Source organism: Labrus bergylta, chromosome 23 (assembly GCF_963930695.1).
Source record: "Labrus bergylta chromosome 23, fLabBer1.1, whole genome shotgun sequence".
NCBI lineage: Eukaryota > Metazoa > Chordata > Actinopteri > Labriformes > Labridae > Labrus > Labrus bergylta.
In genome coordinates this window covers 21,101,441-21,127,390 of record NC_089217.1, presented here as the reverse complement: position 1 = coordinate 21,127,390, position 25,950 = coordinate 21,101,441, and the positions used below count along the sequence as shown (strand labels likewise).

At 38.1% G+C, this 25,950-nt stretch overlaps 1 protein-coding gene across 1 annotated transcript in view; it reads right to left on the bottom strand.

Moving 5' to 3' along the window:
* LOC109987656 (proton myo-inositol cotransporter) overlaps window positions 1-25,950 on the bottom strand; it is an 82,922-nt gene that overhangs the window by 25,438 nt on the left and 31,534 nt on the right. Inside the window, exon 4 of the mRNA XM_020638815.3 lies at window positions 7,590-7,698. Coding sequence (XP_020494471.1) covers window positions 7,590-7,698 — 109 coding nt within the window. The remainder of the gene's footprint in view (window positions 1-7,589; window positions 7,699-25,950) is intronic.

The following is a 25,950-nucleotide window of genomic DNA, read 5'->3' as shown; positions in this document are numbered from 1 at the left end:
TCTCTCATATGATTGGACTGTGTTATTGTAACCGCTATCAGCATCAAAGTAATTTTAGTAACAATTTATAATCCTTCTTAAAATGTAAGGAAGACTAGCAGAAGATTTTAACAGCCTCTATGGTTCTACAAGAAGTCTAGTTCATGTTTAAATTGTTCTTCTTTCTGTCTTCAAGGAAATCAATGCCCAAAGGAAACAGCAGTCCAGAGTCTGATTCCAGCTCCGGTGAGGTTCAGCACACAAATTGGCTGTCTGATTATATGAGAATATTTAAGATTAGTTTAATTTATCAGGCTGGCCCATGTGATGACAGTTTACAATAATCTTCAATAGAAAGTGGAAGGAACACTTTTGTCTTAAAACATAAATTCATAAAGCTGATCATATTATTGAATTCATCTTGTCTTATTATATATTTTGTTTTTCCTCATAAATAGTTATCCTGTCATAAAAACAAACTTTAGAAGCTGAAGTTTAGCAGAACCTGAGGACAGATCTGATTTCAGGTCTGAGGCATAAACATCACAGTAAAATTCATTATACTTTACATTTAACTCTGTGATTGTTTTTCTTTATTACAGAAGATGCTCTCAGATTCAGATCCATCAACAACCCCTGACAACATGGAGGACTCGTCCCCTGAGTGTTTCCTGTCCTCTCTCCATGGACTTCTTCTCTTCAGTTATTAACTCTTGAAAACAGCAGCACAACATGCCAGACTGTTTGACAAGTCTGTGATTGAATAAATGGAAATGGAATCTCATGTGTATCTTGCTATGCTTATTGGCTTTAAATGTTTAATATTAAATAAATTTGAAGGCCATTTATCTCAGACGAGACCGGCTGTGACAAGCTGAGCTCGTCTGTTAGCTTTGCTGTTGTCTTAGCTGTTGTTGGTCAAGAAGAAATGAATGTCAGTTCAAGGTCTTTTCAAATGTGAGCTATAAACTTAACTGCTAAATTATTTTACTGTGACCAGCACTTTGTTGTACTCCAGTTAATCAGAGACAGTCATATCAGATTTTTAAAAAGTTTATTTAAACATTTTATGAAAAGAAATCTTCAATAAACAACCCCTGGCTTCATTAACCATGTGGAAAATAAGTATGGGAGACAATCAGGTCCAATTGCTGGGACATAGGAGAAAGTATAAAAAATAATTTAACAAAGGAATCCAAACAAAAATCAAATAAAGTATAGAGATCCTGGATGATTGTTTGACTGTTAAAATATGATGGAAAGCAAATCCAACACAACCCTCCAGCATCTAGCCTTTCAAACACAGGGCAACATCATGGAAAGAAAATAGCACCATCAAATATTGACCAGGATCTCTGCGTTTTCAAATGACGTCAAAATCGCAAGATGGAAGCGCCCGTAAGGGGCGTATTTTGACTTTAAGAACGTTGAGTGGGAACAGCTACAGTGCGCGCCCACTGGTCTTTACAGTCTATGGTCCAAACCCGGTTCAGCCGTGCTGAATAAAACTGAATGCAGCTGAATCCGCACTTCCTCTCTGTGGCACTGAAGAAAAGTCCGCAGCTCATCTCAGTGGCCATGAAGCAATGTCACCAGCCGCTCTCAGCCGTGGCAATGAAGAACAGTCCAGGAACAAAACAGAAAGGTGAAGCAGGAGGGAAACAGCGGGTCACCCTCTGAATCAGTCCGCTCCCGCGACGCACTGTCTGGTGCTAAGCGGTGGTTCCAACTGTCCGGACATTCGCTAGCACAGAATTTGCACTCGGGCTAACAAGCTGTAGCCGAGGAGGTTACAGTTAACTTTCAAACAAACATATACTAAATAAAGCTGGTAGCTGTTTAGCACATTACTAACGTTCACTTTATCCAACACTTACTCAGTTATTTAGCTCATGGCTACTCAGATAGGAAACACACTGCAGCGGTGTGAGGAGAGCTCACGTTCACCCCGCTTCTCTCACTACTCTCTCGCTCTCGTCTTCTGTCCTGCCCCTCGACCAATCATAATTAAAGAAATGTAAGGTGTCTCTAAATTGACCCATTAGAGGAAGGTAACAAGAACACACACACACACACACACACACACACACACACACACACACAAAATACAAGATAGTCTGTCTTGCCTCGTGTTGAGGGACGTACGTTTCAAACAAACTATCCAAACGTGACTTTCTTAAAGTGACATAGCTTATAATATAGTAACATTAGTGTTTCTACTAAACTATGACAACATTACTTTCTTAAAGTGACATAGCTTCTTTTGTAGTAACTGTGGGGTTTCTACTACGATGTATATTTTAACTTTAGTTTACTTGATTTTAACTCTGGGATTTATCCCTGGGTTACACCTGTATCAGTCTGTTACCTACAAAATACTGTTTTATTAATAAAAAGCCTTATTTAAGTACTTAAAGGATTTATATGTGATTTTTCACACTTAAATGTAATATAAATCAAGTCTATCCTCTGAAAATAACTCTGTGAGTCATGACTGTCTACAATGGGTGTAACACCCGAGTCCCACTGTCTGTGATGTTTTCAGAGTTTTCAGAGTCCTATCTTCAGTTTGTTTACATCGCCCGGCTGACTCCTCCCCTCATGTATAAAAGTAATTTAATTGAGGGACTAGAGAAAAGAAGAATAACATACTGTACTCACTGCTTAACTGTGTTTCTAGATCACGCTCATTTCAGGTAAATTTACATGCAGTGTGAAGATACGAGCATAATAAAGATAGCTAGCATTAGCATGCTAACACAACAATGCAGCGCGGGTTGTTTTGGTTTCATGCTGGTGCTCAAGGGCGACATCTTCTGGATCAAAATATCGCATATAAAGCCTTTAAATTGTGTTGTTTTAATAAAACTGCTGTTTTCTACTGCTTTACATACTAACTACTAGTTGAAGTATCTCCTCTGATATGATGCAATCGTGATTCATTTTAAAATATGTTTTTCCAAGAAAGGCTATCTATAATATTTCAGAACATGTAAACTCCAAACAGAAAGAACACAACCAACAAGTATAGGTTCAAACACAAAACCTTCTTGCTGTGAGGCACAATGCAATCTGTGATTTCTTTTGAGTTAAGTAACCCATACGTCTAAGTGTTAAATGATTCAGTGGTTGTGGGTTTTTTTGTGTGTGTATCAATGATAAGCCAAAAATATTTTGGATGTTGTTCTTGTCTGCATAACTGCATGCTTATTAGACAGCACACTGCCCTATCACTGCGGAGACTCATTGCATACAAGAATGTGATGGTGCCCTGCCCTGAGTGCAATTTGCAAATAAGTAGCAGCTGAACACGCCCTGATCATCTCACCAGCATGTCTGAGTTTGAGTTTTTTGTTAATTATGTTGGAAAGAGAATGTCCATCAAGTTCAGCTAAAATATGTTGATGAGCTGTACGTTAAATATGAGGGAAGGACATGATCAGAGGAGCACACTTTGTGATAAGAGACAACCTGATTCACACCAGTGCATGCTCTTTTGTCACATCTGTTTTCTTTCAGACACTCTACCAGCCCCTTCTCCCAATTAAAAACGTGTGACCATGGATCGAGAATAAAACATCCATTGAACTTTAAATACAGCCCAAAGTCTTTTTGAGTTTGTGCAAACATCTAATTAAAAGCTTTTAACTTGATGTGCTTTCATATCATGATTTAGTAGATGCAGTATTGGAAAACCAGTACATATCAAAACCTATTTTGACATTCAAATATTTCTCAGCCACTGAAAATACAGTTCAGTTGCAAACAATCATCACTTTATCATTCAGCTATGTTCATTGCTTTTTGTTAATTCAGTTCACTGTAACATGCTGTAACCTGCTTCCTTCTCTGTTGAGTAGAACCTTTTTTCAAGGCTGTATAGTGGGACAAAGTGCTAATATGGACTCAAATGTTCCCTTCAGCTGGAGCGTATTTGATTTAGAAAGAAAAAAACACAGTGAAGTACATCAATCCACTCCTGGAGAGTTCCCAAATGAAGAGATCGGCCTATTAAAGTAGAGTGACAGACAATGTGTGCTTCTCTAGTATGGTTTGAATTTTTTTATTCTTTATTATTTGCCAGTCTGCCATCTTCTCTCTCTGCCCTTTTCCTTCTCTCTCCATGCCAGCATGCTGGTTTAATCAGGAAAAGCAGCTGGGGACGAGAGGAGTGGAGCTTGCCTCTAAGCCCGGCTGATTTACCGGCTGCCTAGAACTCCTTTATTGCTCACTCGCTAATAGGGCTGGACTGGCAGCTTCACATGGGAACAAAACAAACTGATGGTAAATTCACAAGCTGGCAAAGTACACAGAGGATGAGTGACATTACTGCTGGCAAGCAAACAGAAAGATGTTCAGGATAACTTAAACATACAACAATAACATAAATGGAAGATAACATCATGAAGAAAGATGACTTTTACTGTCAGTCTATTTTATAAGAAGTTCATTGAAAAATAGTCAAATGATGTTCCAGAACTGAATTCACACAGGATTATACACCTCAGGATTTTGCATTAGAAGCAATTTTGGGTTAATTATCATGCCCAGGGATACTTCTACATAGTTCAGAGGATCTGGAGATTAGACGTCTGGTCTGGTTTTGTTTGAGGACAACCTCCTTTATATCTTAGATACAGCCACCCTATCCACTAGGTATCATGATACAGAGGCCAAAATATGATGCATATCCTGATATACATTGATTTTTGATAATGACCATGTCCTACACAGAATTCACTACAACAGCTGTTCTTTATTTTTGAGAATAACAGCAGAGGCTTATTATGGATCCTTCAACTTCAAATACTTCAATTCAGGTCCTCAGAGGTCTTAACATTAAAACATTTGAATCCCAGAGCTATGGCTGTGGTGTTACTGTGAACTGCACCAAAAGGTAAATTATCTTTCTTTGCAGCTGTATTGATTCTGTAACATCTGCATCAATACATGTATTTGACTGGAGCACATGATGATATATTACCATATTGATTTTTTTGAGAACAGCCCTATAGCCACCCTGACCTGCTGTGAAGCATCTTCTTTATTTAGCTGTTCAACTGTCTGTCGCTTCCATTGCCACACTGTCTGCTGCTTTTAACCTGTATTCATTATAATATTGACCATAATCTTATACCTGAAGTCCCCTCAGAATTACCTGCAAAGTCTCTACTCTCTGCATTCAGAACAAGTTGTCTTTATGCCATGTTCATGTAATTTCAGACGGGTGGAAAGACCGTAAATATTACCAGTGACAGATATTGGTGGACCATGCTTAATTAGTAGCAAATCCTATATTCTATCAATATTGTAACTTGCAAGAAAATCTAACATTTTATAGTTTTAATACAGCTTAAATGTGTTCCAAATGTATCATTGTGTGTTCTTCATTGTTAGTGTAATAGATTCTGATAACTGCAAGTAATTATATAATTATATTCCTGTTTCCTGTTTTCTTGAGCTGTTGTAACGAAAAAATTTCCCCCATGGGGGATCAATAAAGTTTATCTTTATCTTTAATTACAAGGTATCTGTTTACCTTCTCTGTGATAGTTGTCCTGCTCCTTTAACATTATACTGATATATCAGAGGAAACATGCATGAATGAGCTCAATAAAACTTTGCCAAAAGAAATGATGCAGGGAAGCGAACAAACTGCACACTGCAAAACTCAATATAATAAGTTTCTTGAAATAAGACATTACATCTCATTTGAAAAAACGTAGACTATCTTGAATTGAGATGCTTATCTGTACTTGTCAGGTGAATGTGGCATATATTAAGTGTAATCATATATTTGACTACAAATTAGACAAACACACTTTGCCGCATTGTAAACGGCTCAAACTGAGACATTATTGTCAAACATTGATTTCCAGCAGGATGAGGCCTTCAAGCCAATTTTGAAGGATGCAATTATCACGAAAGGAAGCCATGTTTAGTATTTCCTGAATGAAAGGGCAATCAGGTTGAACTTGTAAACAGTAGAGACATTTTAATGCCAGGTGAAAGCACAACATGATCGTCTTGATCAAAGACTTCCAAACGCTTAGTGTGGGTCACTGCTGACAAAGATAAATCAGCAGAGATTTTCAAAAAGACAACAACACCTGTAAGAGAGACCGAAAGGTGAATAGAGAAAGATCATTTGTCTCCTTCAAGTTCTGTTACCAATGGGAGATTGAGATAAATATAAACTATGAGTGGCAAACAGTCAAAAGTCATTATGAAGAGAGTAACATTCATGACATACTGTCACATCTGTTAAACACTGTGAATCTTTACATTCTCACCCTTTTCCATCATCTCTCTGTCTATTCAAGATTCAAGCTAGCATATGCAAATGTCCTTCTGTAAAATACTTCACCACAAACTGACACACAAAAGTCCTCGTGAGCAAACATGCGGCACATATCAAGAAGGTGCATGTGCATTAAATCACGCATGCACACACACACACACACACACACACACACACACACACACACACACACACACACACAAATGGCCATACGAGCACACACTTATCCTATTGCTCTCACCTCGGTTGCTAAGCAACAGCACATATCCACAGATTGTTTACAGAGCATGTAATATAGTTCATCTCAAAGGGGAAGTGAGACAAAGACACATGACACAATCTTCCAGATGGAAAGATAAAAAGAATAAAAGAGGAAAGGTGCTCTGTCCCTTCACAGTCGAGTGAGCAACCTCAGGGGGCACAGGTCAAATTTTAGTGACTCGCAAAGTTTAAGGGACCAATATAAATGATCTGTCAGTTAAATATGCATTACTCTTAAAGGTCACATATTATGCTAAATACACTTAAATATGTTTTTCTAACACAACTGTGTCTCTAGTCTGTCTACAAACCCCCAAATTGTGAAAAAAGTCCATCATCTCCGTCTTTTTCCTGCTCCACTTTTCAGTAAATGTGTGCTCAAACAGGCCGTTTGGTGATTTTCCCTTTGTGACATCACAAAGGGCAGTAGCCCCTCCCCCAGGTGGGTGACACTCCCACAGCTAGGTGTTTGTTCTGCCCTCTGAGTCTGCCTTCTCACCGTAAACAATAGGACATGGAGCCAGAAAGCTCGAGTACACCCAAGCCCTTCCAGAGAGGGGGCGTGGTCAAACACAGCGATTTACATATTGAAAGGTACAGACACAGGATAGGATTTTGGCTAATGGCCTCCATCTTATTAGCTCATTGCAGGGTCCTGCATACAACTATAGACCCCTCAAACATGGCTATTCTGACTACGGACACAATCCATAATGCTTTTGACACATGATTTTTTGCTTGTGGTATTGAATAGTTGGGTTCCTTTTTTCAGCAGCTGCTCTGTCTGATCATGGCATTACAGATGAAAAAACAGTACCTTAATGGATCTCATTTCCATTTGCAACTAGGCTAGAGTAACACAATGTAGAGGTTTTCTTTTAGAAGAAACTGCTACATGTCATAGCTCTTGTTTCTTTAGAACTTGTAGTTATTTAATGACTGACCATTGCACAATATTCAACAAAAGTTTGCTCACCTTGCCAAACCAGACATTTCTGTAACTGTGTTAGATGGCAGAGGTAAAAGTTTGATGTATGTTTTCACTCACATGACTGTGTTTATTCCTGAAAGCTGCTGGAACATCTGAAGACCACAGCCCACAACAAGGGCTCGCCGAGTGGGGGGGTAGGTCAGCATCCGCCAGATCACCGGCCCTTCTGAAAATAAAAGAAAAGTAACATCAGAAATCAAATTTAAACTCAGCCTAACCTTATGGCACAAAATATAGAGGCATTAATAGAGTTCCATTTATGAACAAGCTTCCCAATATAAGAAGAACAGGACCCTGACGCCTAAGATATAAGGCCAGGTTACTGTCAACAATGTTTTTAATGTGGGGGTTTTAATGTTATGGTAACCTTTATGGGGGATTTTACTTCTTTAAAGTGCATAGCTTGTTTGCAATAACTTACTTTGAAACTTCATTATAATTCAGTAGGCCTCCCCATGAAAAGTTTATTTGATGGAACATGAACTGCTAGAAAAAGAAGATAACCTGTAGATAATAGTTTGGTGTTAAAGTAATGAACACATTCTCATCTTAGCTTATTTCACCTTAGCTTAGCATAAGGCTCCAGCATTGCACTGCATCTCTGCAAACTTGAACAGCATATTAACGTCAATGAAGTAACAGGTTAAACATAAAACAGACATAATGTGTAAATAAATGAAACTTATAGGTAATAACTAGATCAGACAGACTCAAGGCAAGCTGTTTCTCCTCATTCTTTATGCAGAGATAAGCAAAGTAGATGTTTTCTCCCCATTAAAATTCACTGTACAAGAGATTATTACAATAATGTTAAAGTGATAATATTCAAATCTAACTATAAACAAGACATGAACTGATAATAGATCTTGTAATATGACATCGGAAACATTTATTTTCTAAGACCATGAAATGCTCCCAATGATATGATAACATCAAGCGGCAAAAACTCTGGTGTTAAAACATAAGAGCTATTGCTGAAGTGCAGAAAACTGCAGTTCCTCAAATGTCCACTTGAGGCTGGCTGCAAAATAAAAGGAATCTCAATTATGTTTCATGTTAAAATACTCATCTTAAAAGTGTTTCCAATATGGCAACCGCCTTTGATGGGCAACATAACTCCTCTTCAGAAACCAATGAGTTGATCTCACTGAAACCAAGTCCATGTTTTATACAGTCTATGGTTAATATGTTAAAATCACTCAAAGAGTACGTAATTCATTTTGTCACAGCTGATAAAAATCCCATATTCAGAATTTTTATTTTTTTCTTAAGCTGAGGTTGGCTTAATGTGTCATACTGTCCTCAGATTGGTAGATTTAGGTTCCAGGGTCTGCACCAACTGAACCATTTAAATGTCTTTACACAAGACTTTAATAATTTTCTTAGCTTTTGGAGTGCCCCTATTTTGAATTTGACCTCTGCTTTCCATATAATGTATTTTACTCAGTTTAGGGTAAAGAAAAAAGTTTCAGGTTTTTCTAACGAGCCCTTGGCTACAGAGTAGACTGTTATCGCCAACATACACAGACAAGCAGGTCCTTTGGGAATTGGGAAGTCATAATAGGACGAGAGAGTGGCTGGACAGGCATGGAGAGGTTGAATAAAGAGAAGAGACACACAGTGCCAAGAGATCAGACAAACAAGGCTGAACACAGAGAAGTAAGATGTAAGTGTGCAAGGATACACAAGTGACTGTGCAAACACAAGCACAAAGAATCATATCATAAACAAGTAAACATGAGCCTGCACATGTGAGATGACACACAGGCAGGCTGGTTATTTGGGAGCAGCTGTGTGTGGGAGGACTCTGGACCAGTGAACATCTCATCTAGTTGTTTGAAAAAACAGAGCAGACTTTGTAAAGTAAGCACCCGCTGACACACAAATAAACCAAAGCCTTCTTTTTGATGACTACTCAGTCTTCCTATAGGGGGATGGGATCGTCTTTGGTTCCTGCTGTTCTGAAATGTAGAGAGAGCTTTTTAACTTTCAGCCACATTTCACAGCAGCCACAAAGTGTGTTTTTTAAAAGATAAGAGTCAATGTTCCCAACTCTCAATAAGTCAAACAAACACCTTTATGATCAGTCATTTTAACAAAATCTTGCAATTGGCCAATAACGCCTTGTTCCCATTTACATATGTGTCTGCAGATCAGTTAATATATGGATGACGTCCCCTACTGTCTAATACAAGGAAGTGCATTTCTTTACGGATGGATAGAAACCTGATATAGATGACCTGTAACTATGAAGAAGAGGCTGATTTTGTCAGTTTGTCACCATCCATTAGTTTATATGTAAAATGAACGCCAAATAAAAATTAATGAGGGAAATCACAGCAGTAGCCTAGAATTGGGAAGGAAATATTAAACTTAAATGAGTGTGTGCATTTACTGACACTTTCCTTTCTTAACAGGCAGGAACCAAGAGCAGAACCGAGACCCATCTTAAAGGCTTCACATGTGATTTTTTGATCCAGCAGATGTCGCCCTTGAGCACCAGCATGAAACCAAAACAACTCACGCTGCATTGTTGTGTTAGCATGCTAATGCTAGCGATCTTTATTATGCTTGTATCTTCACACTGCATGTAAATTTACCTGAAATGAGCGTGATCTAGAAACACAGTTAAGTAGTGAGTACAGTATGTTATTCTTCTTTTCTCTAGTCCCTCAATTAAACTACTTTTATACGTGAGGGGAGGAGTCAGCCGGCCGTCCAGGCGATGTAAACAAACTGAAGATAGGACTCTGAAAACTCTGAAAACATCACAGACAGTGGGACTCGGGTGTTACACCCATTGTAGACAGTCATGACTCAGTTATTTTCAGAGGATATACTTGATTTCTATTATATTTAAGAGTGAAAAATCACATAGAAAGCCTTTAAACAATCATCTGCGGCAACTGTGTTGGGCTTGGAAAGTGGGAAAGAGGAAGATACAAAAAAAAGAGATGGAAAGAGACAAACAAACAGAGCAACAACAACAATGAATAAAATAAGATTTATACCTACAATACCAGTAATCACTATAAAAGTGTGTGTAGTAACAACAAAGTAAGACTGTAGACTAATCACTCTAAAATTAAGATTAACAACTATAATGACAATGGGGAGTAGTTGTAATGATAATTATAGCAAGTAAATATGAGCAGCTTATAATAATGATTTAACATGTAAGGCTAATATTAGATTTAGCAGTTGGAGTCAGGTAGCACTAGATATCATGGAGATTCTCTTATTTTATAGGAATGAATGGACTCAACCCCGAAATGGAAACGAGGCCTTAGGAAGTCAACTACAACATAAGCTTGTAATCTAAGCAACATCAAAACATCAAATAGTGGAACATAATGTGAGTTAGGTTCATAACAGTCATTTTACATTTATTTTATTATAAAATATTTTTTTTATTTTACTATGAGTATGACTATGAGTAAGAGTGGCTGTGACCTGCATATTCATACAAAATATTTGGGTCATACCATAGATAGCAGATATAAAATATTTCCTTACAGACATGTGTTTATTTTTTTTAAACTTTGAGACACACGCACACACACGCACACACACACACACACACACATGCGCACGCGCACACACACACATATATATGTTTTATTGGTTTTAACAATAAACAATAAAACGTATATAGGCTTACATATTTCTTTTAAAAAAAGGCAAACTCCCTCATACATAAACAGAGGCATAGTCTCACATATACACACAAAGACACAGACACGCTCACAAAAAACACAGCTTCAATTTCAGTTGAACACCACCCAGCTGTAATCTAATCAGATGAGATATTGAGAAAGAGGGATGGTGATGAAAAACCAGGAAAAAAGAGCAAAGTCACAGTTAGTAATCTAGAGGCACTGCAGTAACTGCACTTCAATACTTCACAATGAACCTTTCCAATAACTTCTGCCTCATTTATTTCAAGATTTGATTCAGTTTTATTCAAGATCCTGAAATATGTAACATAGCCAAGTTTCACACAGATTCGAGTCATGTCATAAAAGAAAGCAAAGGGCAGGTCATATGACACAGAATCTATGTTGCTGTACATGACTCTTTCCAGTTTAGCTGTTTTTGCAGGTGCATTGTACCAGTCTTGAATGGTGGGAGCAGGAGCATCGTTTCATCTACAGTACAGCAGCTTTTTAGGGACTACACAAGCTGTACCCAGCCACTTGCTATTATTTAATATTCAAGTCTGCAGAAAATACCAAGCAGGCATACTGGATCTATTTGCTTTCTTTTTATTTCACTAGTTCTTTGACAAACCTCCACCAAGAAACTCTTGAGTGTTACAAAATCCATGTGCAGGCAGGTCCCTGACTCAGCTGAACATGCCCAGCAGGTGCCTGTTGGTTTGAGTCCAGTGATACCAATGCACTGTTTTAAGTTTATTTCAGTGAAACATCCTCAGAGTGTGTTTGGGCTCTAAGCCAGACCTCATCCCACTCTTCTTCAGTATTATCATCAACTAAATGTGCAGTACTTCACCCTCTCCTGGTTTCCTGAAGGTTTAATGTTATTAAATGAATTAGTTCTTTATAGATTCCAGGTGTGTTTATTTTAGATTAATCTCATTCTGATAAGCATTTTTCCCAATGTGTTGCCAACGTGAGTTTTACTATTAAAGGCCTCGACTGCACTTCTTTAATGGAAGTATTTCTACAAAGATCATTGGACAGGAGCAGAATTTCTGCTTTGAGTTCCATGAATGATTTGAATCCAACATATGAGTGTTTTGTCACTGCATATTGTTGTGATAAAAAGCTAAACTAAAAAAAAAATACTAAAAAATAACAAAACTAGGGGCGCGCTGGTGGCGCAATGGTTAAGGCACGCACCCCATGTATTGAGGCTGTCATCTCAAGCGTCAGGCCCAGGTTCACTTCCACCCGTGGCCCCCCTCCGCATGTCATTCCCTGGTTTCCGACTCTGTCCACTGTCCTGTCTCTGCATTAAAGGCACAAAAAGGCCCAAAAAATATATCTTTAAAAATAACAAAACTAATATACTTTTACAACAAAATTGCAGTGGTAAACATGTTAATCCCACTACTGACAAGAACATTAATGGTACTGAAAAACTAATGAAAAAAAAAACCAAGATTCTGAGAAATTTTCATAAGAAGAAATTGTTGATCTATCTTTGCTGTAATTCCAGACCTGGCCACTTCTGTCAACCTCTTTGCCAGAACAATTATCTCATCCGCCCATCCCCCTCACTCTCTTGTTCCTCATTGTGCAATTAGCCATCCCACTTTCACCAGCTTCATTCCACATTGTCTTTGAGCTTAGCATTATTTTCCAGCATTCAGTAGTCTGTTTTATTAACTAGAATGGAATAGAATTACTTTATTGATCCCAAACTGGGAAATTGTGGCGTTACAGCAGCAGGTTATCCAAACACACAATATTAGCAAATAAACACAATATAATATTAAATACAAAGTAATGTGATTTTAATGAGAACATGGTCCCTGTCCCTTTTTTATTCTGCTTCTTCTCCTCTTTGATATTCATGAAAGGAATTTCCAATTATGTATTTTCTTGAATACCTGCTTTCAGGAAACACCCCAAGTTCTACTTCTGCCAATTATAGTGCCCGTTTAGCATCGATATTCCTTCCAGATGTGTCTCTTTTCCCATGTTTTAAACATGTGCCATTGTCATCTCATGAAGCCACAGTATAGAAAAGGAAGATTCAGACTGCAACTCGCTTTCAGGAACATTGGCAGACATCAATTGGGAGCACTTTACGAGGACTGATTTTCATATTGAATTCTAAATCCTTTGTAAATCAGTGAGCTGTATATCTATCCATGGGTCAATACACAGTCAATAGTATCAAAGGGGGACATGCTGGTGTGGAAAAATGGCCAATCAAGAAAACAAGGAAGGTGGCTGATGGACCCACTACAGGAATTATAAAGATCGAAGTCACTTCATAGAATAATATCTCTTTCTATCCATCCAATCACCGTGTCCTCAGGATTTAAGTGCCTGGAAGTGGGCTTCACTTACATAACCAGACTGGCTGCAATCAAGGACTGAAGCCTGAACAGGCAATCCGAAACCTCAACCCCCATCGCTCCTCTAATTATTTCTTCTGCCTACTTCCCCTCTTCTCTCCTTTCCTACTTCTCCTTCACTTCCTCATCAGAGGAGGATCACCATACACTCCACACTGTCAAGATCAGAGCAGAAGGTCAGGATCTATCTATCACTGTGTATATATGGAATCCCTGTCCAGACCATTTCACTGAGACAGTGGTGGTTCTAAACCACTTTTACTGAGGGGGCCAACTGGGGCCAGTTGTTTTGTCAGTGGGGAACATGAAACCCAGGTGAAAAATAGACAAAGATGATCACTTTAATATATATATATATATATATTATGCCAAATAATAAGTAACAGTATTAAATACTAGATTGTGAGTCAAATACTGTATATGTGTTATTAGAGGAGTTCTTCCTTTTGGAGGGGGGGCCACAGGGGGGACCAAGCTCAGTGTTACAGGGGCACTGGCCCCTGTTGGCCCCTGCCTAGAACCTCCCCTTGCACTGAGACACAAGTCAGGTTCCAAAAGGTTAATGTTAAGCCACTATCTGAGTAAGCTTGATCTCTTCTCAAAGAAAAACGAGGTGAGTTTTTTATTTATTAAATTGCTCTTATAGGAATAGTTTGATATTTTGGGGATGATATTTTTATAATTTTGCAAAGAGAAGAGAAGGGAAGACAGTATGCTATAAGCTATGTATGAAAAGCTAACATAGGCATACAAACTTGAAATTGTGAAACAGTTTATTTATCGCTGTCCAAAGTTTAAAAATGTCCTAAAAACACCTTAAAAGTTTAACGAATTGGATGCAAAGTTACGTATTTATAAAGTTGTTATATTCTGAACTATTTCTTATCTGGGATCACTCAGTAGGGTTACATGGCGCTAGATTATTCAAATTTCTGATCATATCAGACACTGTTTGGACCATAACGGACATCTCATAATCGGAAGAGAACACCAAGATAAGTCGTTCATAGTCAGCAAACTTACGGCATGTAAACTCGAGAATTTCCGCTGGGCTTTCACCAGGAAGTGGAAGGAGACGACATATTAAATAGTAGTGTTGTTACCGGAAACGGAGTACTTCTGATCTGTTGTTCTTCTAATATGAATTATTAGAATGTAAATAATTCACGACATGTAAGTAGCTGTAGCGTCGTCCGTCTCCTCATACGCCATCTTTGTTTGAATGCCTCCAGATAGTTTGTGTGGCTCAGTTGGTAGAGTTGTCACCTCTCCCGGCTGATCCCCGGCTGGTCAACATGTCCGACACTAAGACACTTAACCCTTAACCCTGAATTACTCCCGCTGCTTCAGTGGTGGTGTATGAATGGATTAGTTACTTCTGATGGATGATACTACATAGTGATCATCACTACCATCAGTGTATGAATGTGTGGGTGTGACATGTGGTGTAAAAGCGCTTTAAGTAGTTGGAAGACTAGAAAAGCGTTATATAAGCTCAAGTCCATTTACCATTTGTTGCTGTGTATAGGTCAACAGGAAGTGGCTCTATAATCACTTGTTGAAAGGGATACAGCGCCACATAGCGTAGCAGTCAGTCATGCTCCGGCCATTTATACGATTCTCTGATCGGCATATATACACAGACAAGTGACAGCTGTCCGTTCGAGTAGCAAATCGGTATATGGCTTAATCCTATCACGCTATCCCATGTAAACACACTGACTGACTTGAAGTCTTATCCCCATCTAGTTACTTGCAAAATAAACTGTCAAGTTGAACAACAACATTTTGTTAATAGCCTTCAATTTTGAACTATTGAAGATTAACCAATCATGATTGATGTCTCATTTTTTATGTCCTTACACAACTTAATCTGCACTAAGATTTACAAAGCCATTCAATTGTAGCCAGGTGAATTTATAGTGAAAAAGCATTGAGATAATGTTAACATTTCTGCTTACAATTCAGTGTTTTTTTGTAACAATACGGTTCAATCTGTTTCATATTCAAGCAATACTGAATTTTGTCAATGCCAGTGGATAATGTTAATCTGATGTGCACATTTTTAAGTGTGTTTAAGCCAGAGTTAATGTTTCTAAGATGAATGTTCATCTGGTCAAAGGGGGTCTTTATTCAGAAAACTTGAAAGTTGCTGCACTCATTAGTAGAGTAATTCAGCCCTCTTTCAAACAAACTATTCCTTCATCACTTATTTTTATTATGTATTTTATGCATCGTTCCATTATTCATTTCCATTTTTTTTAAACAGTTTACATTCATAGAGCTATTGATCTATTGATCCTTTCATACATGTGCAGTGTTTACATGTTTTATCAGCATAGTGCTAGATTTGTATTAGTTGAATGTTTTTCCTCTGAGTAGTTTGAAACATGTTTTTATCATGAACATGTAAGTGTTACAGTCAAAAGCCTTGTTCAGACTAACATTCAAATGTTTTTATTTTGCATATTCACATTATATCCATAAACTTTAGACAGTGGTCTAAGTCTCATCTGCAGATGCAATGATGAAATGTGACTCAATTGGATTTGTAAAGTAAATTCTCTCCTGGATGCTTTGGCCCGTAAAATCTAATTTAAAAAAAAAATTGAGGGTGACGGAGGTGAGCCACAGTCGCCGAGCAGTACAGAGCTGAGTCCAGCAGGGCGATGTAGAGGATGACAAAAGACAAGGTGCGATTTAGAAGACCTGCTCCGAGACTCGACAGCACGATTGGTTGGATGGCAAGATGGTTGATCTCTATTTGTTATGTTTGCGCGTCACCAGCATTATGCAAGTGCTGACGCCTGTATATTTGCTAAAGTATCCCTTACGGATAGGTTGGTGATGTCCGGACAAAAAGTCTGTTCTGATCACTTGCAAGAAAAAAGTAAGTACTAGTTAAAGGCTTTATATGGGATTTTTACACATAAATGTAATATAAATCAAGTATATCCTCTGAAAATAACTCTGTGAGTCATGACTGTCTACAATGGGTGTAACACCTGAGTCCCACTGTCTGTGATGTTTTCAGAGTTTTCAGAGTCCTATCTTCAGTTTGTTTACATCGTCGGGACGGCCGGCTGACTCCTCCCCTCACATATAAAAGGGTTAGGATAACATACTGTACTCACTGCTTAACTGTGTTTCTAGATCACGCTCATTTCAGGTAAATTTACATGCAGTGTGAAGATACGAGCATAATAAAGATCGCTAGCATTAGCATGCTAACACAACAATGCAGCGCGAGTTGTTTTGGTTTCATGCTGGTGCTCAAGGGCGACATCTGCTGGATCAAAAAAAATCACATATAAAGCCTTTAAAGATCCGATTTGACAAATATCAGATTTGGATGTTGTCTGAACAAAGCCAAAGTAGGGGCTTGATGTATTTACAGAGAAAAGATGAAAGACAAATAACCAAGAAGGGTATGTCATGTACTTGTAAGAGACTTAGTACTTCTGTCATCTCAAGGTAAAAGAGACACTGGTCAATCTTAGAGGAGTAGTTTTGGATGCAATTTAGGAAACCTATCTTAGAGATTTATAATCTAAAAGTTATTTTACCAGTTTTTAATCGATAGCAAGGATGTCATAGCTTATATCCTGGATGATTGAGAATCTCTCTGGACATGTAGCATGTAGGAGAAACAACATTTTAATGGGAGCAGATCAAATCTTGTCAGCAAAGAGCCCTTTTGGCAGATGCAGGGGAGCGGCTGTGTTTTTCTATAAGGGCACGGGAGGTCAAACTCTCCCACAAGCATCAGACTGAAATACACTGACTGACAGGATACAAACACAACAAAGACACTGAAGCTTATGTATAGTATCGTATGTTGTACCTAAATACATTTCTATCTATTAAGCACAAAATCATACAATTTTTTCAGGACGAGTTACAAAAAGCAGTTTACAAAACAAACAATCAGACATACACACAGAAGGAAAACCAACAAGTGGAATGGAAGAATAAGAAAACTTTGAAGAGTTGCTGTCCTAACTGTATCTAACAATGTTTCTAAAAGCTTGGAAGCCTCGGTGTTAATATCTACAAAACCCTCTGTTTGCCTGTCATTTCCTTCCACAATTGTGTCTCAAACATTTGTGTCCATTCCTGCAGCTTGGTGGCTTCAGAAAGTCTTAATATGCAAGAAGAGGCAGAGGAAGCAATTATACGTTTTTTTCCCATTTGATTTGATGTCAGCGTTACGCAACCAAAGAATCAGATCACATATTGAGACACACATTGCTACCTGGAATTGAGAGAAGGACAAGATGGAGGCACATTCATTTTTAAAATCCATCATTTTTCGACTCAGATTTGTATTATTCAGCGGTTAGACAGCTTTTCCCTGCAGACACAATGCCTGTCTTAGTTACTATTTTCAATTTGTGAATGGATGTTATTTTCCTGCTCTCTTTTGACTTCTCAGTGGATACACACCAAACATTACCCTTTGCATGCTAAAACAAATGTTATCCAAGAATGAGTTGCTGTTGTCAGTTTAACCAAACACTTAAGGGGAAAAATTCCTGAGAGACATGGGGAAAGAAATGTGTGAGGGAGAAACAGGGGATCTTGATAGCCTATAAGGGAAAGAGGCTGATATTCAAACTCATTAACATAGAAAGCTATTTTACATTGTTTTTCTTTATTATTATAAAACGGTATTTTGCTGGATACAGAAATTGTAATATGCATGTTTAAAATAGCAATTAGTTGTGAAAATCTGCTCTTTGACTAAATAACAAATTACACATTCAAATATTGTATTTCTTGTTTTCACACATCCTGTCTTACCTGGCATGTGGGTATTTTCTCCCACAGACCGAGCCAACGTTATAGCATGGGCAGAAATTTAATTATCACATTTTTAAATCCAGCTGCCCCCCCCCCCCCCTCCAAGTACTGTGTTTGAGAGTGTGAATGAGGCTGATTACACCCATCTATCCCTGCAGGGCTTGTGACAGGTGCAGAGGGGGAATCATCATATATCTGTCATCGCATAACTGCCCTGGCTCAATTATTAATAAGCTGCTCCAAACCTACAGGGGGAACAGAGGAGTCGTGAGCTCTGGGAAAGAAGCTCTTGTATCCTTTATATGTTGCTTTTCCTCTGACCCACACAAACATATCAGAGTTGATTTTCAGATTGATTACACTTGTTTTGTTAGTACGAATTTTCATGAATTCATTCATCTTGGTAACTTTGTGAATGTACCACTTAAATCTGTAGAGTGATTCTTCTTTTAGGTCTGTGAAGCTGTAACCATATGTTTGTAAGACATCTCTTAGCAGAAGATCTATATTTGGATAGGAGCCAAGTGTTTGTGAACTTGAGAAGAAACAACTTTTTGCTGAAGAAATGTGTATGTCTGCCTTTTACAAGTCAAGGTGATGTCTTCTTTCTAGCCTTTTAGAGATGTACCCAAAATGGCAAGGAATTTGTAGGCTGTACCTTCTAACAGAATATAAGCAACACTATGAAGATGAATACTTTGTCAGTGATTTGTGTTCTGTTGCTTTTGTCTGACGAATAAATTGTAATATAATCCAGTCTGTTTCGCAATTTCATCGTTGGATTTATACAGCAGAAACAACCCCAACCTAACAGGTTTGGAGAGGTAGAGGCAACACCTTGTCATGTGCTGAGGCAGTGTTACTCATTATATTTTTTGGCACCATTTCTTGACAACATACGTATATGCCAGGTTATAAGTGAAATTCTTTGAAGTTCTTCTTTTGCATGCAGTTTCAATCCATTAATCTAGGTTCATCTTATCAGAGCTTTTCAACTCTTGGAAAAAGGAAATTATTCAAAATATCAAATTGTGTCTTTAAATGCAAAAGGTGCTGATAGCTAGTTATGCTACACATTCTAATCCACCTGCAACTCACACACACTGACAAGATAAATGTGCTGCCAAGATTTATAGGATTTATTATCCCTGGAGCTGAAAACAAATCCAGCAGAAAGCAGTGGTTCCCAAACACTGCTGTCTGTCTGCTGGACATGTTTTCACAGTTTTATCACCAGTAATGGAGGAAAAAAAACATCAAGCAATATTTACCCTTTACTTTAATCCAAAAAAGTACTTTGAAAGAAGCACAACGCTATTATGCAAGCAGCCTGATTTATGGGAATACACAATCCCTCAGGTCCTCTAAATCCATCTTACACCATCTGAAAACATGGGTTTGAACCAACCTCTATTGTTGTATGGAGAATTCTACAGGCCTTCTAATTGCTTCTAACCCTCTAAATATAAAAATCAAAGAATGACACTGGCCAGGCTATAACAGTTATTTCATTGTTGGGGAAATATGGGGGGTTTTGAAGATAGAAGATAGATAGGTTTAAGAGTGGTGCTGTAGACAAAAGCAAAAAACATGGTACCAACTTAGGTTCCAAACCATATGTGGACCAAAAAATAAAGGCTATTAAATCATTTTGTATTTCATCTTATACTTAACTCTGTTTGGACAGTTCTATTCAACCCACCATCCAAATGATTTGCAGCTGGTAGTACTTGTGTTATTATTTCTGCTGGCAGTGGCCTGAAGAGGAGCACTTCATATCAATTGAAGTCATTTACTTATTGAAGCCCTGAACTTCTATGTCAATAAAGCGGAACAAGAGTTAAAAAAAATCTGAAACAACAGGTGGAATATATTACTGAAGATACTTTCTTACATTCAGTTTTACAAAAGGGAGGTATGATTGCTCAGTCTTATATCACTCATGTCAAAAGTCAATCACCAAACAGATGGCTCATGTTTTGAATGCAGACAGTGGGTCCAACCTGTGCAGAAGATCAATACAAAACATGACTTGGTAAGCAGAGTGATGGGGACATCAGTAATTCTAAGATACTCATTTAGGTAAGATAGTCTGTTAAACAGCTCGAGCAAATATCTTCCCCATCCCATTTTTCTATTGTAACATAACAAAGAGTGCGATCTTTTACCTAGGGCGGCTGTGGCGTAGAGTGTAGAGTCACCACCTCTCAACTGGAAGGTTGAGGGTTCAATCCCCAGCTGAGCAACATGTCTGTTGTGTCCTTGGGCAAGACACTTAACCCTGAATTGCTCCCCCTGCTTCAGTGGTGGTGTATGAATGGATTAGTTACTTCTGATGGATGATGCTACATAGTAATCATCACTACCATCAGTGTGTGAAAGGGTATGAATGTGTAGGTGTGACATGTGGTGTAAAAGCACTTTGAGTAGTCAGAAGACTAGAAATGCGCTATACAAGCTCAAGTCCATTTACCTACTTTTTGTCTTCAGATAAAAATAGTTATGACTTCGCGCTTTACAAATAAAGATTGAATGATTGATTGATTGAAAAAAATGGGTATAATTCAATGCCATTGAATGCATTTACATGTCGGCCTTTGTCCTCTTATCATGCAGTGTGGGGAGCTTTAAAGTTCTAATTAAAGGGATAGTGTTGCTAGTTTTTTTTTTAAATCTTAAAAATCACATGAGCCTTAAAACTTATGATAATATTTAATATTTTATTGTTTCTCAACCGATCAAAAAGATTTAACAGCCTATTGGCTTATTATTGAAATGATCAAACATCTGTATTGAATTACTTCCTAGCTAACATTACTGGTTTATAGTAATACAGTAAAACTATTTTAGCTTACAGTAATGCCATTCCACACCTAGTTTATTGGGAGGCTTACTTGTTAAAAGCAAACTTAGCCACCAAGCTGACATGTAAACCCTGCAGTAAATAACGATACTGGTCTAACGGTTTTTGTCTTCGTCCCGAACTGTCCTAGTTTATAGGTCACGATGCATGCATTAGGACAAAGAAAAGCAACCACACATGGCAATATACACTAGGGATGCAACAATACATTCAACCCATGGTTCAATTTGTACCTCTGTTACGGTTTTAAGTTTGGTTCGGTTCTGACCACTTTTTTGGAATTCCTTTCTTTGGAGTTTTTTTTTTTTTGCTGGTCAGTAATGTTACAGCCTGCTGCAGTGTGATATGTTTTATCCTGTTGTTTTTAAAAAAGAGAAGACATTAAAGAAGCGAATATATTTTTAAGACTATGTTCGAATATGTAGTAGGGCCCTGGCCTCAAGATTGTATTTCAAGTTCTTCAAGCCTTGTTACGTCCCGTACCTTCCCTCTGCAGATAAGCCAGCCTGTGGTCCTTTACTGAGTAGTGATTGGGCACGAGTCAGCTTGCTGTAGCAGTACATACAAAGAAAATGGCTACCATGTGGATATATTTGATGGGATGAAAAGGTAAGGGAGGGATATATTAAGAGGATTTGACTTGGAAGGAGAGAAAGGGGAAGTCAATGTAAGAAAACAGAAGACAAAGGAGGTAAGCAAAGAAAGAAAATGAGAAAAGGGGAAACAAGGGAAATGATGCTGGCATAAAAACTGGGAGTTACGAAGTGAGGGGAGAGCCACGAGGGGAAAATGGATCTGTTGTCATTGGAAACAGCAGTTGGCATACTATGCTGTTTTAGTTCAAAACAATAACTGAAAAATATATCACGACTGAAAAAGTTTACTAAAACTGATAAAAACTTTGATTTGAGGCTTTTGGAGACAAGACGAACACATATTGATTGACACAGCTGTTATTACAGGTGGAGTACCTCTTGCCTACCACAAAATGTTCACAGGGAGGCAATAGGAGGTAAGTGCAAAAGAACCTCTCACATACAACCTTGTCAAAATCTTTTAAATAAAGTCTGGGCTTTGAATGAGTCACTCTTGTTTCAGCAGCCTTGAGACAAGCTGAGTGGGTTACTTGTAACAAACAACTGTATATGAGACAGTGGAGAAGCAGTCGTTCCCAATGTGTAGAGAAAGCGTTTGTTAAAGAGGCTCTGATAGGAATTTAGATAATAAAACACTGTTGATCTATACAAACATTTTTTAAGGATGATCAGTGGAAAAGACAAAGTGACAATGGATGAGGAGGAATATGATTGTGCTATGATGGAAGTAAAAGAACATACACAAGCTATATTAACCGCAAGCTTAAGGGTGAATTTAGTAGTATTTTCACACCTCTCAAGTGCAGTGATTTGTGAGAGCCTGCAGCAATAAAATGTGAATGAAGGAAACAAACGTGTGTTGAGACAACAAGATCTTAAAGAGATTTTTCTCCTGAAGGCAATCTATAAACTGTGATGACAGCGGTGAATTAGAGTGTGTCAAGATAAAATAACATGACGGATACCTAGAGACACACTCTCGGGAATTGTTTGAATTTCCTTAGATGTAATTATAATGAATACAACTGAATGTTTTGTAGCTTTTTTTAACAGACTGCTGAAACCCTCCCTAATAAACCCATCGTTACAATTTGGTATGGTTTGGTGGCGCCCGATGAAATAGGCTAGTTATCGCATCCAACTTGCAGCCTTCCTGTATGCATCTGATGATACTAAAGTGATCCGGCATGTTTTATTCTTTGATGTCTAAAGATAAAACGAGGATTTTGTCCGGTTCTTGTGTTAGCATCCTCTGTTTCAAAAACAAATTCTTTATCAGATAGGAATAAGGACTCTAATTCTGGAAGACAATAAGACAGACCACCCAATATTTGAGGTAATAGCAATGCTGATTCTGCATATCAGTATCAACTTGTCATGTTAGGATAGTAAAGATGTATGCGGGTGCTGCTCAGGGTAAATGTTGAATGGACTTGAGCTAGTATAGTGCTTATCTAGTCTCTAGTATCTAGACTTCTCAAAGCGTTTTTACACTGCATGTCACACCTACACATTCACACATTAATGACAGAGGCTGCTATGTAACATGAGCAAGAAGTAAATCCCATTCATACACATGCATACACTGCAGACGTAGCAGCGGGAGCATTTTTGGGGTTAAGTGTCTTGCCCAAGGACATAGCGGACATGTTGCTGCAGAAGCTGGGGATGGAACACCAGTACCAACTGAGCCACAGCCGCCCACTTTAGGTGCATTGGAACGTTGGTTAGGAGTTATATAGCCTACATATTTGGGGAATACATATAAATAGTTACAGTGGAGACTCTTGGTTTTCACAATATGACACAAACGAGGATTTTCATTTAAAGCATTTTTAAATGAGTTATGACGTTTTAGTTATTAATTACAACACATTTATTTACCCTACCATATGGTTTATCCAGTGTCTGCAATTTGTTTTCTATACTTTTATATCGAGAAACCATTAATTTATCTTTTCTCTTTATTATTTAAAATGCCTTGTCCATCCTCTTATGACTTTTAGGCTCACTGTCTTCAGCAAGATTGCTTGTTATAGGAAGATATGTGTCTTCCCTGGTCATTCCACCAGTTGCAGTATTTCTGCTTGAGGTTGATGAAAGTGTTAGTCTTCCATGTCATGCATAAGTAACAAATGAAGAGAAAATAGATCTGATGTTTAATCACTGGTTCGCAAGTGTTGCTCTAAGCCGGTGAAATGGAGCAGTCTAAATGAGTCAATTCCTCCTGCCATAGTCACAAACCTTAGAGACATGCACACATACAACCCTCATCCATCTCTCCTTTCCCCATGGCCTGTAATAAAATCTCTGGAGCCATTTTGAAGTCTGCAGGTAATCAATTTACTGATTCATTGAGATTCATGACTTCCCAGTTGCACACCTGCCCCAATGCAAATGACAACGATATTCCTGAGAGGACACACACACACACACACACACACACACACACACACACACACACACACACACACACACACACACACACACACACACACACACACACACACACACACAGAGGGAAAGCATCAGAGAAGCTTGTGTCAAATAGACAACATAAGGAGAGTCACCTAACGCATCATTTTCTCATTACTCTGCTTCTCATTAGGGATAATAATTTAGCCAAAGACAATTTATTGACCTAATAAACCCACATTCATGGATGAGTCAGAACCATTTCTGTGCTTGTTCATCTCACTCAGGGCACAAAGAGGCCCCTGTACCTAAAACATATAAATTCAACAAGCTTATTTTAATGGCATAAGGCAGCCTTGGATGAGTCAAAGGTTTGCTGCTGTCTTTTCATGTGAGCACTGATACCTTCAATCGCAGAGGGACATTGTTGCATGCAATCACAGTGGGCACCGCAAATCAGATCCAATCAGATCATGAAACATTTTATTTTTCTTGTTACGTTGATATTTGCACTGAGTAAATAAAACTCTGAGGTCTCATTGACAATGTGTTCAAATTAAATCAACATGTTGGCAGTAGAATGTAAAATTCTAATTATGTAAATCATATATTTAAAATTAACAAAAATTTGCCAAGGTTTTAATTTGGAATATGAAAACTCTGGTTTTCACCACAGAGGATTGCATTCTGCCTGCTCTGCCCAGAAAACAGAAACTGGAACACATCCAACACCAGAAGTGATGTCATATGACAGTGACTACAGTCTCAATTTTAGATGTGTATTTATTTGGGTTACGTTCACAACAATAGACAGAGCATCTCAGTTTCATGACTGAGGTTGAAAAATATCTTAACATTTTTCAATGTGCTTTATGTTTGATTTCAAGAGGTGCTGATTGGTCATTTTTTAAAATTCTTGGCCGAACAAAGGCTCGTTTATTCCTTTCTGCAGAGCAATAGGGCCACAACTTCCTATCCCTTTTTTTATTCACCCTTTTGTATCATCAGCTGTCAAACCCTTAATATTGACTTTAAACTTAGTTTGCTGAATTACATTTGCTAAAATAAAAAAAGGGTATTGATTTTTCAACAAAAAACAATCAACACTGTTGATTAGACACGCTAATTAGAAGAAGCTAATCGACATTGTGCACCTGATTAATAATCACCTGTTTGCAGCAGCAGTGAAACATTGACATCTGCATTTATACTATTTCCTGTTGCAGTTTTTGCCTCACTTAAAGTAAGCTGGGCTATGTGGAAACCAATTACTGAAGTAAAGAGAAGCATAACTCCCTGGTCTCCCTTCTTTGCTTTCGTCACAAGCAGCCTGCCTTGCTTTGCATCCTCTGCTAATGCAGCCTCCACAATCATTTCCCATATGGGAATTTGGTTTCATTTTCCTGCACTCCACCCTGCTACCCCCGCCAGCACAATGATGACAGCAAGGGCAGAAATCTGTCATTTCCATTAGTCTTATATCAAAATATTTGTTCAAATTACCCATGTGAACATAATTGTCAGGCAGCTCATTTGGTTTGTTGACTCATGATACGAGAGGAGGAACAAGTAGTGGGAATAAAAAGCACTGGAGCAGAAAGCGCATTTATTGAAATGTTGGTTAGCAGAGAAGACAAAGCCTCTAGCATGTTTTAGATTTAATTAAGTCTTATATTAGAGGGGAGCAGCGAG